The sequence below is a fragment of the Rhodnius prolixus genome, unplaced genomic scaffold, assembly GCF_049639745.1.
Source record: "Rhodnius prolixus isolate KJV_2025 unplaced genomic scaffold, Rpr scaffold_3, whole genome shotgun sequence".
Classification (NCBI taxonomy): domain Eukaryota; kingdom Metazoa; phylum Arthropoda; class Insecta; order Hemiptera; family Reduviidae; genus Rhodnius; species Rhodnius prolixus.
Window position 1 is genome coordinate 27,188,804 of NW_027411603.1, and position 21,549 is coordinate 27,210,352.

Sequence of the window (21,549 nt, forward strand, 5' to 3'; positions counted from 1 at the left end):
ATGAATTTTTGAGAAAAACAGATAGTTACAATCCTTCGGTGTGATGTTCAAACTACTGGTAACTTCAAAAAATTCAAATATTCAAGATTTTTCAGAAGTTGTTTTACGATGAGAATTGTATCTTAATTTCGGTTTTAAATAAGTACATATTTCAGAATATTAATAACCTTTTTTTAATAATAATAGATCCTCTTTTGAAAAATATGGTACAGTTTATTAATTTAAAGAAAATTTTTCTATCTTAAAATCTAAACATTGTCTGTCTTTGCTTTAATTTTGATGGAAAAAATAATTTAGCAAATTTTAGGTGGTTTGATTGGATGATTATATCTTTTATATTTAAATTTTAAGTTTTGTATTTAATTACATGCAGAGGGACTTTTGTAGTGGAGTCAAAAACTTGCTGAAGGAATAATGGTCTGTTCTATATATTGATTATTGATAAAGTAGTGGATCTTTTTTGTGTTGTAAGAAGAATTATGTTCCGCAACAGCACAATTGTAAATTGGTTACTAAGGAGATGTTTTCTGCCTTTTATTGGTACAGTGATATTTAATTTTACTGATTGCATTCGCCATAGACTTTATCTTCTTTAGAAGATTTGCAATGTTCATTTGAGAGCATTTATTTTTTTCTTAAATGAACAAAATTTAAACTGGAAGTCAATAATCCCCTTTCGCTGACTTTCAAAATTTGTTGTCTCTAAACATTTTCTTGTCAAAGTAATATCAACGCATTTGGGCTACTATTCATTTTAGTCTGAGCTAATCTTAATTACATTAATTACAATAATTACTTTTAGAAGTATCGTAATTTTTTGAAAGTGCAAAATATGTAATTTAAAGGAAGGAGTATTTCTCAAATTGCGGATTGTTGTCGATAAATTGATAGCTTAGAAATTATTATACAAAGTAGGAAAGTCCTTTTATTTTCAAAAATTTGGTTGTATCTATTTTCTTGTATTGTATTCACTTTTAAGACTAAGATTTTACCTATTAGAACTTAGCTTCCCATAGAAAACTGCTCTGCATCCAAAACATGGAGCTAGTGCTGCATTTATAGTTAAAGTAAAGAAACTTGTTCCTTTCTTCTGCTTGACTATTGGATATTTAAAAAAATTGTCTTACTCTTCATGAAAAATGAAAACAATGTAAAACTCTCATTATGACTTGGATGTTGCTCTCGAGTCTGAGATTAAGCTTAGGAAGTTCGTATATATTATTTATAATTGTAAAGTAGAATATCTTTTGAGCGGTAACTGTGCTCTTATACGTTTAAATGTTTGTAAATTGCCCTATCCCAATGAACTATCGAGAATTATTGCTTATACGTTTTAAATATATGGATTTTTCCATTTCTCATATCCAATGACGGAAACATTAAGGCGAAACATTTAGTTTTTTTTACATAGAATCGGAAGTAACCTTAGATATCTGAAAATAATGTTCCAAATTTATGTCAGTTAAAGGGGATCATTTCTTCATTAATGTATATAGTAGAGTAGATAGTATCTAAGATCCAAGCTTGCTTCAGTTTCTGTCGCAGTATGTTTGAGAAATACTGTTTTAAATCTCATAGAGATTATACCGGTAATTGTTAGTATTAGCAATGAAGTACTTTTGGCCCAAAAAACGTTAGATTTACTTGACAAGGCTCTTTCAGGGTTCTAGATTTTTTTTTTGAAATAATGTTTGCTCTCTATTTTGTTTTATTTTACAGGAGTAAATATTGCAAAACATAGATCAGAGAAATGCAACGATAAATCCAGTGCTACATGTACAACCGTTAATCAGTTAGATTTAAACGAAATACAATTACCAGCTGCCCCGCCAGATAAGAGAAGTAGCTTACAAGAAGCTGATGATGAAGATGATGATGATCTGTCTGACTCTGAGTGCCCAAACCGAGCATTTTACTCACAGGCTAGCATGGACATAGCTAAACAAACAAATGTTGATTCTGATTCAGATAAAGAAGAAAAAGAAAATAATTCTCCCAATGAAGAAACCATTGATTCTAATAGTCAAAACTTAAGAAAAGCAGTGAATGAAGATTTAAATTCTTCAAATATCGAGCATAAAAAAGAATCTGGAAAACCTAGACTTGTTTCATATGCTTCAGAAGATGATAGTTTGGCAGATTCTTGTAGTGAGGTAGATCGAAAGGAAGAAAATGAGGATTCTGAGCAAGAAGGGAAAATTGATAGCGGTTGTAGCTCTAAAGTAGTTGATGAAAGTATTAAAGAAGAGGTAACTGCAATATCTAATGATGTGAAAGATGATGAAGAGAACGATGAGGAAGAAGAAAGAGATAATACAGACTCACAATCTGAAAGTGAATCTCAAGGAAAAACTGACGATAAGAATGAAAAAGATATCAAAAATACTAGTTCTCTGAAAACGGAACTAGAAAAAAGAGACAGTCTAACTGAAAGCTCTGAAGATTTATTCGAAAAAAAAACTAAAAGTGATTTAAAAAAAGTAGCTAAAGTTAAGGTAGAAAAGTGTGAAGAAACAGTTAGTAGCGAGAACGAAAATGAAGATATAAAAACAAGCGTAGAAGGAAGCAAGAAGAATTTAGATGAATCAGATGAGGTTGAAGATATAGCTGAAAATCGAGACATTAAAGAAAATGAAAAAAGTGACCATGAATGTGTGTCCGATGAAACTGTTAATGAAACTTCCAAAAAACATCTGGATCATTTTGATAAACTTCAGGAAGAAGTTTACAGTAGCAACGCATTGAGTTCTCATTCAAACAACCAAAGTACTGAATCTGTTAGTTGTAAAGATCAATCACATTCTTCTGATGTAGAAGATACTTTTGAAAATAGTGAATCTAATGAAAATAATGAAGACATTCCAAGAAAGAGAAGACTATCATCCTCACCTCGTGATGATATATTTATTAACAATCATGCAGCTGAGAATAAATCAAGAGAAGATATAGAGAATGCTAGAAAAGGTGAACGCAGTAGAAAAGAACATGATCATGATGATGTGTTAGAATTGCGATGCGAATATGAGGATGACAGAGATGGCCTAGTTGATATTACAGATGAGGAAATCAGCACATATGAAAGGAACTGGGAAATAGAAGATAATGATAACCGGCCGGACGAAATATCTGATAGGCGAACTGGTATTGAAGGTTTGGATACAGAAGCAATATCAGACTGTGAATACACGCCTGAAGAGGAAAAAGAAAGAATCCCGCAAGGCACGAAAGACATTGAAAGTAGGATTGAAGAGGTGACCAGACAAGAGAATGGTTCAAAAGAAGAAGGTGAAATTGTTGCAGATGATACAACTCTTTTACAAAAGCCACAAAAAGAAGAATCATTAGTCACCTGGAAGAAATTATCCAAAAGTACAAAAGATAGAAGCTATAGGGAAAAGGAAGAATCTAAGTCCAGAGATGGAAAAAACAAGAAAAATAAAAAAGAAAAGACCAAAGAAAAAAGAAAAGAATTGGAGAGGTATGATGTACGGAAGTTAATAAGTGAAAAACCTAAAAAAAGGAGAGTTGATGAGTTTGGAAGAGATATTTCTTCTTCTCCTTCTCGTAGCAGAAGTAGAGGTTTGAGTATTCCTCGAGATAAGAGAAGGCGCAGCCCTGATAAGAGAAGAAGGAGTTCCCGTTCGAGGTCTCCTGATCGTGGGAAAAGAAGGGATAAAAGTAGAGAGAGATTAGATAAAGTTAGGGTTAGATCAAGAAGTCGGGGAAGGTCAAGAAGTCGTAATAGATCTAGGGAACGTAACAGATCTAGGGATCGTAATAGATCAAGAGAGCGTGGTCGTTCTTCACGGGACAGAGAAGGTTCGGTTAGCAAGAAAAGACTGAGGCAGAGTAGCAGAAGTTCTCAAAGACGAGGGAAGAAGAGAATTAAGAGTAAGGAAAGGAAGAAGAGGCGCTCACCTTCGCTTAGCTGCTCAACTTGTTCTTGTAGCAGCTGTGAAAGAGATCGTACTAGACAAACTAAGAAAAAACTTACGGTAGTTGTACCTAATAATAAAGTCACCACTAAAAAAAGTAAGAAGAAGAAGAAGTATAACGACAAAAATGCAGCTGATTCATCGACTAAGAGAAGGCGGCTAGAATCACCTGTCCCTTCAAAAGAAGTATTTACTTCTGGGGACAATATTCTGGTTAGCGTAAACTTCAAATCTTCTAAATCTGGAGAACCTGCAGCAGGAACTGGAAGAACTAAAGAGTCCAAGAAAAAACGCAATGAGGATGACAGTGGCAAGAAAAAGAGAGATAAATCTTCCAAAGAAAATCAACAACCCCTTAGAACAGTATTATCCGGTACATCACGTTCTCAAAGAAAAATTAATTCGAAAAATCTAAAACCTGTTGCTATAATAGATTTGGACGCTTCGCCGTTTAGGGAACAGACTCCTTCTCCAAAGGAAGTTATTGTTTTAACGGATGAAAGTGATTCTGAGGAGAAACTCAATCAAGCAGATCCTTGCCAGCCATCCGAGAAAACTATCTCCCAGACAACAACAGGACCCAAGACTCCTCCAGAACCTCATATTAAATTTAATATTATGTCCAAACCTCAAATCAGAAGTATGTCCAACCCACTTGTTGAAGAAGAAGAGGAAGAAGAGGAGGAAGAGGAAGATCATGGTGGCGGAAGCGAACGTGACACTGAAGATCCTTTAATGACTGATGCTTTAATGATGATGATGACTTCCAAAGGTCCTAACACTCCACCAGAGCCTCCTGTTCCTTATGACCCTTTTGAACCTACCAAGTCTCGATCGCCAACACCAAAAAGAGACAGCGATTCAATGCCAATGGTAGAAAGGGAGATGATGATTTTGATGGGTGGGAGATTAAGCTCTCCTGAACCTGCAGCTCCTGCTCTTAAATCCCCCAAAGGAATTGGTAGTGGGATAGGAGTAGTTGGTGGGCTAAGTTTAGGAGTGGGTAACACCCGACTGCATGAATCACCTAGAACGCCTTCACCGTTACAAAGCCCTCCGAAGCAATTGCAAGATGCTTCTAATGAAATAGGTCTTGTTGAAAAAATAACTAGCAATCGTTTATCACCACCACCACCTATCAATGAATACGATTCAGATGGTGGTGGTGGCGGAGGAGGAGGTGGTGGCGATTCGCCATATTCGCCCGGGTCATCAGAAGGTGACGATTTGTTTGAGCCACCAATGCCTCAGATCACTACACCCACTCCCATTGCAAAGGTTAAACCTAGGCCTGTTCAGCAAAAACATCCTCCTGTGAAAATCACTCCTTCTCCTGTCAAAAGAAAACAGACTAATAACAGCAACAAGATTTCTCCACTTAAATCAAAAAGTAAGTGTGCACTTATAGGCAAGTTTCATTTTTATTTATTTATTTTTAATGTTTTTTAAGATTTTATTATATAATATTTAAAAATTGTGTTTCATTAATTTAGTTAATTGCAGCGGACCCACAGATATTAAGAAAAGCTGTGCTTTATTTAAGAGTATTTTCTATTATATCTCTGTATTATTCAATGTGATTATTTTAAGACGAAGTGATCATTGATGTTATACATTTATTTTTCAAAAGCAGCGCAAAGTATAAATTATTCTTAGAACTAAGAAATGCGTTATTATACCACTGCCGTTGTAATACTCGTATATCGTCAAAGTGGAAATACTTAATTTCATCCGTTTTCATATTTCACCTTTTGAAATAAGTGACATAAAAGTAAAACACCTTACGCATTATTTTATATGTTAAGTATTATGTTTTTAAGTTTTATCTGTATGTCAACACGATGGTCATTCAAAACTAAATGGAATTCATGTTTAATTCAGATTTTTTTGTGACAAAAAAAATAATAATACGTATTACATTTCTCTAAATCGTTCCCTCTTGAAAAAATGCACTTTAGCTATTGGTTGAAAAGTTTTCTCGTCACTAAAGAAACGCGGGCTCCCTAAAAAATCATCTCTGCCCGCACTGTTCTGTCTATGCTAAGTCTATGCTACATCGCTGCTTCTTCGCCCTCCTGAAGCTCTCTTCAGTCAATCGAACATGTGAATGTTACGGGGAAATTGTCTCAAGAAATAAAGAGTGCTTAAAAGGTGCCCAACAAATTTCATCCAAAGTTTGTAGACAGTTAAGGTACAGTTTTTTCAAGCATGGCAGGCTGTTCCTCTTCTACACAGTCTCACCCATTTCTCTCAAGCGTCCCAACAATTTTTCTGTTTTCCTATTTTCGTAAGATAAAATTCTTTTTTACGTTGAATGGCTTTCGTACGTTAAGCCTTATGTAGATATTAGGTATTACAAAGCATGATATGCGTAAAATATTATATTTAGATAATAGTTACATAAAAATATTTGTAAAAAGTAAATTTTAAGGATGGTATGTACCAACAACTTTAAAAGCAAGTCACATTATGTTACCTATATGCATTCACCTGAGAACTAATTTTATTTATTTTATACTTCTTGGTCAAAACAGATTCAATTAATTTATCGTTGTGTTTTCACTGTAAAAATAACTGCAAAGATTTTGAATATATTTATAGCTATATTTGTAATATAATGTGACTGCTATACTTTTTTTACTGGATCTTCTATAATTCCCTTCCTTTCAGAGGTTCTTCTAATTTATTACAAATCATTAAACCTCTCTGTTATTTTAATAGATTTTCAAAGAATAAGTTCAAATTTACTTATGTTTCATGTTTATTGAACTAGATTCAATTCTCCTTTCTTAATCTTTTTACTACTTTCTAGACCTCTTACTTTTGCACAGACTTCAGTAATTCATGTTTTGATTTCCTAATTTAATTATTACATCATTTTTAAATTTTACTAGTTATTTTTACTTTATTATTTTGACTCAGACATCTTTGGTTTGATAGTTCCTTTTTGTCAATATTTTTTAAAAGTCCTTAAACAATCAGTCATCTCTCTTCTTTTAACTGACCCTTCCTAACAGATCTCAATACTTCAGGAGGTGCTTTTAATTTTTATGTGTTTATGTATTTCCCGTTGTACTTTTTGTAATTCACATTCAATTCTTTCTCAATCGCTGTTGGTAAAGCCAACGTAGACGTCCTGCACGATTTTTCACAAGGAATCATGGATTTCAGCAGATCGGAACAAAAACATGAGCTCTTAATTAACAAGAACGGAGCGATGGCTATCTGCTAATATTAGCGACAAAATTAAGATCAACAGAGAGATCTAGAAAGACATTAGAATTGTTTTAAAATTTGATAACATTCTTCAGTCTGTAGAACTCTGTCTTCATTGTTATGGAGTGGATGACGACGGAAACCTAAAAGCACCATAGGGATAACGGTTAATGTGAAGAGGAGAAAAGAATATCCAAAGACCAGATAAAAGAAATCCACGATGGAGACCATGACGGGATAAAGTGAGATAAAATCCGGTGCAAAAAGAGGAAGGAGTGGTAGGATTGATTGGCACAGTTTTTTGTGTAAAGGCCACTTAGGGAAGAGATGCAATTCATTTAAAAACTGCTTACATAGAGCACAGTATCCTAGTAAAGCCCACTGTCATTTTTTTTTCTTGTGTTACCAATAATGTTAAGAGGTGATAACAGTGATGTTACTAGGGACATAAATATTTTCTACATAACCGCCCATATAGGACCTGACGTACTCATAAAGGTGATGTATAAATGAATGAAATCAATTTGCGCGGCCATATTCCTGATCACTAATGAAATAATTTTTTAGTCAATTACCGCGATTGTTCTTTAATTATAACACCACTTTATTTAATATAATACTGTTTTTTGCTTTGCAATTGTTAAGATTAAGAATATTCAAATTTTTGGCGAAATTGTTGATTAATCACTTAAAATGATTCTTAATGTTGAGAATTCCAATTTAATTAAAATTAATCTATATAAGACAAATTTAATTAGTCCGGTTCAGAAGTAATTTCTTTTATTCGACTCCTTGTAATCAGAGTTGTGAGGCTTTTGACTTGGAAATGTGCAATTTGCGATTAACGCTTCGTATTCCAAAACTATCCATCTATAAAACTTCCATATTGAAATTACATATTTCATAGACGTAAAGCACATCAAGTGGATTTTCATTACCGCAAAATTATGTACGATAGTAGATTTTCAACTCTATGTGCTATAAATTAGGTTTTTAAAAATGAAACTATAACATCACTGTTTCGCTTTTAATTTTTAAGTAGTGTTCTAAGTAATTGTCATGGCTCCAAAATTCATTCCATACCTACTCTTAATTATGTATAAAATTTATAATATGTTTTGATTTTATTTATTTTACATTTACTAGCATAATAAATGTAAAATAAATATATTATTGCTTTATTCTGAATGATTATTTTTTAGCGACATTTAACAAGAATTCAGTTCAGTTAAAACTTGATGAAGATCAATTAAAAATATTGGATGATCTGCCAAACTCTGCTGTGGAAATGCAAGTTAAAGATAAGGTAATTATTAATTGTGTTGAAGGTATTTTTTTTTTTTTTTTTAATTATTTTTAAAACCTTTGATAATATTGTTTCAAAAAGTGATTGCAATCTTACGCCTCTTTGTCCTAACTGTTCTGCACCGGTTTTTGTAAATTCTCTCACAATTACAAACTATCTAAAATGGTACTACATTATTGGTTGGAAAATGTCATGTTCATACTGAGCGACTTCATTCCCGCTTGGAACATTTATTTGCTTTTCAAATGCATTTTAAACTGGAGAAGTATTTTTTTTAGAAGTCATTATTCTGTGATTTCTTCCAAGTGAATTTCACTTGTTTTTGCTAAGCTATCGATTTGTAATAGTCACCTGAGGTTACCTTATGATTTTGCATCATAGTGCTTGGGATGTTTGATTTCAAAGTCTGATTGTACTGAGTAAGTTAAGTAATGCGTCCCTCCTATTGTCTTGTGACACTATCGTCATACCATAAAATAGTAAGGTCTTCTAAATTCGTTATTCAATAGGTTTATTCCAGGAATGTATATACAGTACACCCTGAGCGCTTTCTGCGAAGGAAAGTTAGGACTTACCATCAAACTAATTCTGTCCTTTATAAATTAGATTTATTTCTTTATTTATTAAAAGAATTCCGTATTTTAGTTGTCATTTTTCATAAATTTGGTATCCAAATCCTATCTTTCACTTATTCACTGTTCTTGGAGCGTTTCACATTCTTGTCAAATTTTTAGAATCCAGCTTTAGAGGGCAAATATCCCATCTCAAATTTATTTATAATTATTGCTAACCTAATTTTTCCATATTTTAAGGATAATTATTTAAACTTGTGTATTATTTTACTTATGTAAAATATATTTTATTGTTGTATTATTCTTAACAAAAACTTACATTTTAAAATGGAGTACAACCCCATAGGCCAGAGGTCGGCACCGCGGCGCCCGCGGGCGCCACTGCGCCCTTCAATAAATTTTAGTGCGCCCTTAAACTATTGTTAATTTAGACAAGAAATTCAAAACGTAAATTTTAAAATTCCTTGAATCTACTGTACGTCAACGGTGACGCGCTTACGCGTTGAACTGAAATGAACTGAGCAATCATGTCAGTAGTAGTCAGTACACAAGAGAGCATAGATCAAGAGAGTTTGTCACAGGTTTATGCCATCCCTGTTATGGACTCATCGTAAAGAAAACTTACTTATTATTTCAATGCCGAGTGAAAAAAAGAGTTCCCATATTGCTGATATGATTAGCGCAGTTAATTCTTTCAAATGTAAGTTGGAATTGTTAAAAGCGCATTTGTTGAAAAATTCCTTGTCTCACTTTCAAAATGTCAAACGAATAATTGAAAATTAATTTAAATTTGAGTGTTGATGAATTTGACACTACATCGTACATAAAAACCATTGATACATTAATAATCGAATTTTCGTCGAGATTTCAAGATTTTCTACCGTTAGAATCAGTAATTCCATTTTTCGAAAAATAGTTGGCGCCCGCCATGAATTTTTAATTTAGTATTTCACTCTTTACATTAAAAACGTTGCCGACCTCTGCACTAGACAACTGTTTGACTGGGCAGTATATAGAACAAAAATCTGCCCTCTTTATACAATTAAGGGGATCTTCTTAAGAAAATTTTGAACATAATTATTTAATAAATGATGGTTTAGTTTTCGACTTTGTTGATAGCTTCCTTTCCTTGAGAATATTGGGGATATTATCTTTTTTATACCGACGTTTCAGCAAATTTATTGCCTTCAAGTTAATATACGAGTAAATTTGTCGTGTTATATGTTACACTCTACAGTTGTGGTGATGAGTTAAGATGATGTAGTTGAACATATAACTAAATTTATATCATCCTGAAAAAGGCAATTAATTTGCTGGAACATCGAAAAAAAAAAATTGTCTACAAAATTTTATTGGCCGCTTCTAAATATTCCCAAAATTATTTAAAATTAATTAATAAAAAAATTAAAGTAAAGAAGGAATTTCTATACTCAGTAACTTTAATCTAATTTTATTAAAGCTAGAAGTATTGATAGGACGAAATCAGCTGATTGTGTCAACAATCAGGAATTTTATTCTTTAATATTTATCGTACCCTGCCTGGAGTTCTGGAATTAATTATAATTATAAATTATTATTTTAGTTCTGAGTTGAAATCTATTTTCTTTTTTGTCCTACTTTTCTTCCAAATACTCACGTTTCTATTTTCTGTAGAAGTTGATCCAGGCCGGACAGAGCGAAAAGAAAAGATTATTTATGTTGAATTAGATTATCAGATAATATCCATCATGACAAGTCTTACATTCCTAGGAATGTTGTCAGAAGTTAAGATGTATTTATCTTTTCTAAAAGCTTCTGTCACAAACTTCTCTTGCTGATTCAACCTCATCTTCATTTTATGTTGGCTCACTGTCATTGGCACAGCTATCCACTTAGTTATCGGTCGAATTGATTGAATAAATTAAAAAGTTATACAAGTTATAATATTTAAAGAATAGGTCTTGGGAAGAAGACTTCTTGAGAAGAAGTCATTACGTTTCAATTTCTAAATTATGCTTTAGAACGGTTGTAAAAGAGAGCGTTTTAAAGCTTTATTAGTACGAATCGTTAATTCCCCAGAGAATTATTTAAACATTGCTTGATTAGAAATCCCAAAATGGTTTCAAAACCCTGTTAAACTTAGATAATTGATTTAGTTACGTTATTGTAAACCTTGGTAAAGGTATTGTAATGAGGAGTTGGCGAAAACGTTTATACAGCGCAGCTTGAGGTCGAGTACCCTACGAATTGTATGTATATATGAGTGCACTAGAGGAGATCTTAATTTTGTTTAAGGCTCTATTCCTTAGAGCTGTACCAAGCAATTATTTTCGGCTCTTCAGTAAGAAGCATCCGGATTTAATTTCTAAAGTATAGAGGTTTTCTTTCATTTAAAGAGTTTAGAGATATTTGTTTGTTTTTTTTCTTCAATGAGAACTTCAAAAAAAGATACAAGAGGCCATTGAGATTGTGAATAAAAGAACATTTTCATTTACTACTAAAAATATTAACATTAGAAATTTTGATAAGAAAAAAAAAGTAGAATTCCTTAAGAAAAAACAGTGCACTAAATTAAAATTTAATTTAATATTTAATATTAAATGTGAACGTTGCGTTAATTAAAGACATTATTATGGAATAAGCATATAATATGCTACTGTTTATAAGATAATTTACATTACAAATCTAAGTCAGAGAGAGTTTTCCAAAACGAATATTTTTGAAGAGTCGGTATGATACTTTCGATAAGGGCGGGTACCATGAAACTTCAATAATCCTCATGCAAAAAACAATATAAATTTTAAAATGCAGCTGGCACGCCGAACAATAGAAAATATTTTCAAACGATCCAACTTCTTTTCTCTTTAGATGCTTTATTTAGTTAATCTAAGTGAAGAGATGAATTTAAATCATTATTTTTTAGTTTTTCGGTACTTACAAGAGGGCTTTAGTCTTATTCTAGGTATTGATGTTTATTACACATACATCCTAAATTGATTTTTTAAATTATGTTTTTGCCTGATATTGTACCATAATAAAACACAAGACTGATACCAGCAGTCACTTCATCTGTCATTGGTAAATTACCGTTGACTGAAAGTGCTATACGGCAGAGTTCTTGACTTCAAACTATCGGAGTTCCTTCTTCTTTTTTTTTTAATTAAGGCGCGTCAACATCTAAGGTTATTGGCGCCCGTAGCTTTTTTCAGTGCACTGCCGGCCTCCGGACAGTGTTCTCTCGAAGCTCCTAGGAAGTGAAAATCTAATGGTCAGCAGCTGGAATCTGGGACCTCCGCGTGGGAGTCCAGTACGCTAACCGCATAGCTAATCCCTTCCCTCCCTTCTTATTACATCTTTCAATCAGTACCTTTATTTGAGTTTGGATTAAGGTTTACATAATAATTGATTACATTCTCTTGTGAGACTTTGCAAAATCTATCTCTTTGCAAAGTTTGACTCAAGGAAAAAAGATGGTGGGGAGAGGACTTTAAGATGTGAAGAAGTAATGACATTTTTTTTGGTGTGTGACACGTTGTGTTATAAAAAAATAGTTAGATTGCTTTAAACTATAAAGAGAAAGATGCTAACTGAATGTATACACAGTGTCTAAATAAATGTTAAATTCTATTCTTGTTTATAAAAGTTTGTCCCTTTCATTAGAGGGAAATTCTTAGAAAGTTATATTTTTTTTTTTTTTTGGCGCATCAACAGCTGAGGTTATTAGCGCCCGGAGCTTTTTCCAGTGCACTGCCGGCCTCCGGACAGTGTTCTCTCGTTACAGACAACACCGGTCAGTGAGCTGTAAGAAGCTCCTAGGAAGAGAAAATCTAAGGGTCAGCAGCTGGATTCGAACCCGGGACCTCCGCGTGGGAGTCCAGTATGCTAACCTCATAGCTAATCCCTTCCCTCTTAGAAAGTTATACATTTTTTTTCTGTTATGAATAATAATTAAAAAATAAACTACATTACTGAAAAATTTACTTCTTGACTGATTTTTCGCCGGTTTCTAATATACTATTAATTACATATTTATTTATCAAAATATGTAAAATAAACAATTAAGTTGTTGACAAATTTGCCTTTGAAATTATCTGTTTCTAAGGCGCATTAATATCTGAGGTTAATGGCTCCCGGAGCTTTTTTTTAGTGCATTACCGGCCTCTAGACAGTGTTTTCTCGTAGAAAGCAATACTGTCCATCATTAGGACGTTAGTTAGGAAATTCAAAATATATACGGTATACGAACATGAAAAATATGATTACGTTCTAGTTAGTCGATTCGAATCTCGATGGGGCTTCTCCAAAGCCATACCAATTAATCGGAAAATAAGCACCAATTTTGAAATCTGAGTTTTCACATAACCTGAAAATTCAGTAATCGATATAGTGATTGAGTTTATTTGTTGACTGGCGAGACCTGTAAAGCTAATATACATTGTGGTACTGGGTTCGATTCCCAGTCTTGGTCTTGGATTTTATTTAATGGTTAAATGAGAAATAGTAAAGTACGTTTGCTAGTCGCCTCCGTCCACGACACCTAGTAAATGGTAGTTGGACGTTAAGCCCCGCCTGAAAAAATAGGCGATTACTTTACTTTTTTTTTTTTTATTTGTTAACTGGGTGAATCCTTAATTTGTAAGGATACAAGCTGGAATAGAAAATAGCTAAAGTAAAAGATGGTAAGGTTATAATATGTATATCCAAGTCTAAATTGTTTATTCATTTTTTTTTAGAAATTCAAATTTTTCAATTAGAAATAAATAAAACTTGCAGTAGGCAGAAAGTTATCTCTTTCATGCCATTTGTTTTTCCTTTGCGGGAACTACAACCATTTTTTTAGTTTAGTGTTTTATTTAATGTAAAGGTGGTGAACTCTTGAATTCATTGACGCCTGGGTTTTTTCTTTGCGCTGGCAGCTTTTATTCAATTTTTTTTTTAACTTTACTGACAATACTGTCCGTCATTGGCTAGTTAAATGTTAATTCGAAACAGACTGTATTCGAATCTTAAGATCTCCATGTGGGAGACCAGTGCACTAATCTCTTCCCTATTTCTGAAGAAATCTCAATTTGCTTAATCCTCCAATTCGGCATTCTTTCCTAAACGGGATTGTATAGTGGTATACGAGGGTGACAATGCCACTGACTACGGTTGTAATTATATCTATCCTATAAATTTTGATTTGCATAAAGCTAAATTGTTTTAGAGGAGGAAAAGTATAATTCCAGTTCCGATCTCAACTTGTTCGACATTCGTGTAACATTATTAAAACCATTATTATTATTATTATTTTTATTATCATCTTGTAACAAATCTGGTATTTTATGTACCTAATATTTGGTGAAGTAGTAATTAATAATATGTATAAGTAAAGAAGTTGGTGTTTGATATAAGATTTTACTTGATATGCAAGCTTGTTGTAACTTAGTAATAACAGAGAGCTTAAAAGTTGTAAAACAAAAGCTACCATTACAACAGATTTATTCTCCTCTACTATTTTTGAAAGACATAAATGGGAAATGTATATTCTAATAGCAATATTACTTTCTTTTTTTTTTTTGACATCTCCAAGAGTACTGACTGTTCAAAACTTATAAGGAGAAAGTAATTCAAGATAAAAATAAAACTTTAAATAAAAGTCTTCTATAATAAACAAAAGCGAAATCAGCAAAAAAGGTTGTGAGATTCTCTTGAATAATTATACTACTTTAAATGACCACTGTCAAATTCATAAATCGTCCGATTTAATATTATTATTTAGGTATTTACGGATGATGAAATTATCAAAAACTCGGTAGAAATTGCCATTGTATGACCAGCATCGAATCTCATTTTACTTCCCAACAATCAAATTTGAATGTATAAAGATTATTAGATAAAAATGGTATTTTTCTTCAGACTTTTTTTTATAAGAATATTAAGGAAAAATAGGTTGTTATTCAAATTTAATTTTTCTGTTTTGCTCTTTTTTAAAGTTTTTAGATAATAAGGTGTGTTAACATTTTATAACATGGTTTTTTAATATTGTTTCAGTTTCTGAAGAAACTAAACCGCCAGGAAAGAGTGGTAGAAGAGGTGAAATTAGTTCTAAAACCGCATTACGCAAAGAAACATATTTCAAAAGAAGATTACAAGGATATTCTAAGGAAATCTGTACCTAAGGTAAATTTATATTTAATATGATTAGTAAATACTTGTAAAGAACCCTTGTTTGGCTCACTCAGATCAGTGTTTCTGAATCTTTTTGGTCTCTGAGATAAAATTGCTAATGGATTTTTTTTGAGGAAGGTCCATAAGTAATAATAAAAAGTTGTTTTTCTTAGAATTCGTCCTATTAGTGGCACCTGAGCCCAAGTTATTAAATTTGAACTTTCTTCTATTTTCCGTTTTGGGTTTCATAATGGATACACGCTTCCAGACAGACAATTTTGATTCCAAACAGATTCATAGAACCTCATTTCTGAATTTGCAGTGATAACTCAAAAGTCGGAAGTTTGCAAGATAATACATAATATTATCTCATGATGGTAAAAAGTAAAAATATTACCGCTCACCAAGTGTTCTCTTTAGCTCATAGTCCGGGAAGGGATGTTTTACGTGTTATGAGAAAAATTAATTTTTGGTTACTGATTCATTAATCCATAAGGAAGGAAGAAAATTGCCAATCAAAATTTCAGCCATTGGTAATTCTTTCTTCCTTATAAGATAAATTAATTTAATTTAGTGAAGTAAAGATGCAACAAAATTACCACGCTACAAATATATATATATTATATATATATTTATTATATATATTATATATATAATGTCCATCTAAAATATTGTCAACAATTCAAACTTAATACCATTATGAGGGAATATTAGCTAATTGGTTGTTCTACTGGACTTCCGCCCGGAGATCCCAGGTTCCAGTCTTCTTTCCCTTGGATTTTTGTGATAAAGTGGAATAGAGTTAAAATATTTTTGTCTATTTTCTAGGTTTCCATTAGGAATCGATATAACCAGCATTGGCTTCTATATTCTGTAAATGTCATTTAACTTTGCAAACTCAGAAGTTTCAAAAATTCAACATATTTTTTTTTTTGTAAAAGAGCATTACTTTACTTGAGCATTGATTTTGTAGCGATTGATATTTTCTTTTCAGAACTTTCCCAATTCTCTTTTAATTCAAATGTTTTAGATGAAAGTGTACGTTGCAAATAATTAAGGAAAATTGTAACACTTAAAAATCCATTCTGTAAAGTTGCTCTTTAGGCTGGTTAGAGGATATAATTAATTTTGATTTTTTATTTATTTTATTTTATCAATCTCTGGGGTTTATAATCTCATTTATTTTAGAAAGCATTTGTCATTATTACGTCATTTACTTGCAGTTTTCTCTGGCAATTAATGATTAAAAAATTAAAATTGTATTCCAGATATGTCACAGTCGATCTGGTGAAATAAATCCAATAAAAATACAGCGGCTGATTGATGCTTACGTAAGAAAGTACAGACACAAACGCAAAAAGAAAACAGTTCCACCTGCTGGTGCATCACAAATGTTGAAGCCAAAACCGTAAGTCAATTTTTTATGTTTATTTTTACTTATTTCTTTTTTTTTTTTTTTTAAATAATTCTACTTTTATTTATAATTGAATGAAAGTGTGATTTAAAGGACAAATTTCTTCTTGGTTTATTTCAGTAAGTTTTTAAATAAAAAAGGCGTATTGTATCTTTCAGGAAACAATCAATGTGGTGTTAAGGACAAGTGATTTTAGTAGTGTAGTAAAACAGAAACGAAACTAAAAATATTAGTAACAATAGTATAACTGTGTTACAATTATTATTAATTAATTATTATTTTTAACTTGGGGTAGTAGGTGAAACGGTCTTCATATTATTATTCCGTTAAATATCTTTATATGAAATAATTTTTTTATTCCGTAAAAATCAGCTGTTATTCAGTTAAACACAGAACTAATATTTATCACGCAGAAAGAATTGCACTTAGTGCAAAAGGTTTTAACTTTTTTAAAAAATAGTTCCAACTTTAATTTTGTACAGTCAATTTTGAAAATATAAAAAATCTCGCATTATTATTATTTTATTAATAAGAAGAAAAAGCTCCGTATTTAGGCAACTTAAATTAAATTTCAATTATACATAAAATTTAATTTTTCGAATTGTATCGTTTTTGTAGGCGGTACATTTTGTTTTGTAAAAATCATGTGCTAATTAGTGTGGTTTATTGTAAATTTCGTTGTTGTAATACAGAATTAAATATTGTATATAGTGGCGTTTTTGAAATAGCCGAACAACTAAGTGGGATCATCTGTGTAAATATCATGTAAATATACATATTTTAAGTTAAAATAAAAGATCACAATGGCAAGGGGTGGGATTATTTTATTTTTCCAACATTTACAGTCATTGCATATATAATTCTATTTGTTTGAAACCATCGGTTTTTTAAATTCTAGATTAGACTCGATCATATTTTTGTTATTGCTTTTAGTAAGGAACGTGGTTATTTTCAGGGTGATAGCATGTTTATCGCTCGATTATTCTTAATATTGTATTCCATGATTCTGAGTTATACCTAACGTATGGTTTTTCCACGTTCCAAAAGTACTTCTATTGGCATTTCGCCTTACGAATTTTCGTATTCCGGCTAAGAAATTCCCATATTTATTTCTATTAGTTCTATAGAAATTATGACACTGCTAAAAATTCATCTAAATGATAGCTGAATGTATGTATACTTTCTATGTGCTTGTGAATGTTTTATATCTTTTACCAAATATAAATTCGTTTAAATGAAAATTAATAATATTTAAGCACTCTTTTCATTTTAAGAAATAAAAAACAAACCTGAGTTTGAATAAACTTCTTTTTATAATAAATATTTTGTTTATTTTAAAAATGGAAATAAATAAAAAACAACAAATATTAAACCGTACATGGAACATTCAGATAGTTCTAAATTTATTATAGTTCTTTATTGTACATTTGGAAGCATCTTTAATATTATCTGCTTTGATTATTGACTACATTCTCTGTATCTACTTTATTTTTTAATGAAAATGTAAATTATTTCCATTAATCAGTGTTCACATATTTATTTATTTTATTGGTTAATAAATATTATTAAGATAGGATACCCTTTCCTTTGTAAACGTTTTTATAGAACATATGCACCTTTTTGTGAGATAGTAATTTTTTCTTTTTTAAGAGAGAACATATAATAAATTTAAATTTCAAAACTTATTTGATTTCGTTGGACCTTTTGGGGTTCGATTTTGATGATGGGAGGTGCATGGAGATTGGATATAAGAAAAATCTTTTTGCTCGAAATGTGCACTGTAGATATTGAAAACTGATATTGTGCTTAAATTTAGACCCTTTGAGCGAAAAGAATTTTTTTTCCATCTGACTATCCCCATGAATCGCCTATATCAAAAAGGATTTTTATTAACGAAATACGTGCTTAATTAAGGACATAAGCACAAATTGGTATTTTCAGGTTATTGATTGAAGTCAGCGAGAATTAAGCCTATTAGATTCAAGGGGCTTTTATTTTGGCTACGTTTTAAACGATATTTATTTAAATAATTTGTTAAGGCTGAAAAGGATTGCTCAAATCTTTTGATCATTCAATTATCTTGAAGCAAGGGACAAACAAATGCGCAGCTTTATATATTTGTAGCTTTATCTAGTTCTGATTTATTTTCTGCAATGGATCCATTAACATCTGGAAAAAATGATTTCCATAACATCAATTCTCTACAACACCACATTGGTCATTCATTATGATCGATTTCATCCTCTTAGAAAATTGGAGAGATATACATATCCTAATCTTTTGCAACTATTTTCTGATTTTAGATACCTAACACCGTATTTTTTATTATTAAAGTAATAATGCTTAATTCCACAGTATCTTCCGATCAAGGATTCATTACATTATCATTAGGTTTTTACACATAATTTTGACATCAAGTTTAAAAGGGACATTATTTCTTTTTATCACAATAGATAAAATTAATATTAATAAATCTATATTAATAAATATTTAAATTAATATTAATTAATATTAATAAATATTTAATATTAATTAAATCGTTTCATTCTACTCTTTCCTGCCATCATTAATATAGTTAGTTAATATTACTTACTAGACCATGTTCTGCCAGAACATGTCAGACATTATTTTCATTTTTAACTACACTGCTTACGCATTGTACCCTAAGCATCCGTATCCTCTCGAGCAAGTGTCCCCTTTTCTTTTATTTTCACCATTATAGTTGGAACTAAAGTTAAGTTAGTTTTCTTTCAAAAAAAAGTTATAGACGCCATTTTGTGATGAATGAAACTGTGGAGAAAGGCCACTTTTTACAAAGGACTTAAACTTAGAAAGTGAGATTCGGCCCGAGCGACTTGTTTCAGTGCCATCAGAAAATTTTCAAAAATGTAAGAGTTTCTACTCAAGAAATAATGAAAAATAATTTATTAAGGAATCCTACGTCAGATATTTCCTTAGTTTATGCAAGAAGATATTGCTGGAACTGGCTGATACATTCCTGACATCTGTGAATCGTAAAATAGGTTAGCAATTATTATTGATTTTGGCCTGCGCATAATATTGTTTAGAGGAAAATTAAATTTATTAATTTACAATTAAGTTTTGGCCGTGCGTAGGTTCCTGGTTTGTATTGCCCGTTCACCTGGCCTTGATAATGTATCATTCAAGTACTTGACCCTTCTTTCTAAGGTGCTCAATCGTAGGCAAGGATTTTCTCCTTCATTACCAAAGTAATGTTTTAAAGCAATCTTTGTTATATTAAATACTACTTACGGTTGAATCTTTTAAAAACTAACGTGAGAAACAAAATTTCTTAAAGTTTTATGGACTCATTTTTGTTAGATTCTAGAGCATAAAGTAGCCTTCCCACTCCCTTGTGTGTGCAAACTTTTTAGTGTACATTCCTACTTTTATTTCGCTTATAAATTCATGTAATTGCGTCAGTGATCAATTTGATTTTCATTAAAATTATATGAAATAGATATTCCTGAAATAACAAACTGTCATTATTAAATGGCTTAAGTGTTTAGGGGAATTTAGTATGTTAGTGATTCAGTTTGATTGATACCCATAATCTTTCCATAATGAATAATGCTATGACCATATACTATTTCAAGAACTAAATGCGCAAACCCGTTGCATCCATAAATATAATAAAGACGTTAGCAGTTACGCTTAGTTTATTGAATTTTTTTAAATTACATTTTTCTTTTTTTCTTCTAAACGACTGTGACAAATAAAATCTAAGAAAGTAAATTTTCAGCACAACTTTCAACTTTTAATTACTCTTCAACTTTTGAATTAAAATCATGTTAATTCTAAAGTATAAAAAAATTGCTCGTGCTTAACTGAAAACAATCTATTCACACACAAAATCATTTAAAAATTCTGAACAGCGTAAAAAGTACTATAACGACAATTTATATACTTTATTCCACTTTATAACTTGATATTCTCCTTACTTGATCTACTAGCTTGTTTTGTGAATACATAAGCCAGATCTCGCTCGTCATATTATTCTTGTAGTTCGGCATTGTTTCTTATCTTCTATGAACTATTAACTTCGTCTCTGGCTTTTATTTATTCTCTAATTTAGCTTTGCTCGGTGACTAATAACCCAAAGTGTTTGAATTGTTGAATCATCTGAAGATTGATTCGTTTTTACTGGGTCAGGTACAGGTTTCATTCTCCAGATCTTTTCTTGAGGAAATATATATAGTATTGGTAGGAGTAAGGCGCCACGATACCGAGCGGTTAGAGGCGAGGTCCTCTAAAGCTAAGATTAATTTGGCATTGGATTCCTGATTTAGGCCGTGGATTTTATTTAATGGTGACGATGAGAAATTTATTATAAAGTAAGATTGCTATTCTCCTCCCTCCACGAAATCTAATTTGGAAGCCCGTCTGGATACATAGACATTACTTAATTTTTCTGAGTTAAATCATACAGCATCCTGAAGCGACAGCCAGCATCTCTAACAAAAGTGCCCTCAAATGAATTTTTATTGGAAAATTAATTAAAAAAAAAAAATTACAGATCTACAGTATGCAACGAACTCCAAGTTTTTATTAAAACCCAAAAGTGAAAAATTGATTTAGTAAATAAAATTTCTGGTTGCCTTTTTTTATTGATTTTATAATCAAGAGGTTATTGATAGTGCCATCATTGCTTTTGAACGAAGTAACAAAATTGAACTTAGTGATTTTATTTTATTTTTTACTTAGGGAAGCTGAAAATCTAATCATACTGAAAACGTGAAGTAGAAAATGAATCGATTAAAAACTCTTTTTAACGAGTGGTAAGGAAAAGACACCATTGTGTTCCTTCCTATAGCCTCTTTAGGAATAATAAATAACCTATATGTTTTAGTGTAAACATAGTTTTTGTGAGATGTGTCATTATCTGAGGCCATTGGCGCCCGGAGCCTTTTTCAGTGCAGCCGCCATGCAGTGTTCTTTCCTTTCAAACAACTGTCC

The 21,549-nt window shown here is 31.5% G+C and overlaps 1 protein-coding gene across 9 annotated transcripts in view; it reads left to right on the forward strand.

Annotated features, from left to right (window-relative positions):
* The window catches only part of LOC141452641 (uncharacterized), a 95,214-nt gene that overhangs the window by 61,591 nt on the left and 12,074 nt on the right, over positions 1–21,549 (forward strand). For 7 of the 9 annotated variants that reach the window (XM_074124977.1, XM_074124979.1, XM_074124976.1 and 4 more), the window contains 4 exons: positions 1,720–5,325; positions 8,354–8,457; positions 15,042–15,170; positions 16,427–16,566. In XM_074124977.1, the coding sequence (XP_073981078.1) occupies positions 1,720–5,325; positions 8,354–8,457; positions 15,042–15,170; positions 16,427–16,566 (3,979 nt within the window). Of the gene's footprint in view, positions 1–1,719; positions 5,326–8,353; positions 8,458–15,041; positions 15,171–16,426; positions 16,567–16,692; positions 18,149–21,549 lie in introns of those variants that run through there. The other 2 variants (XM_074124980.1, XM_074124982.1) reach the window with 2 other exon arrangements.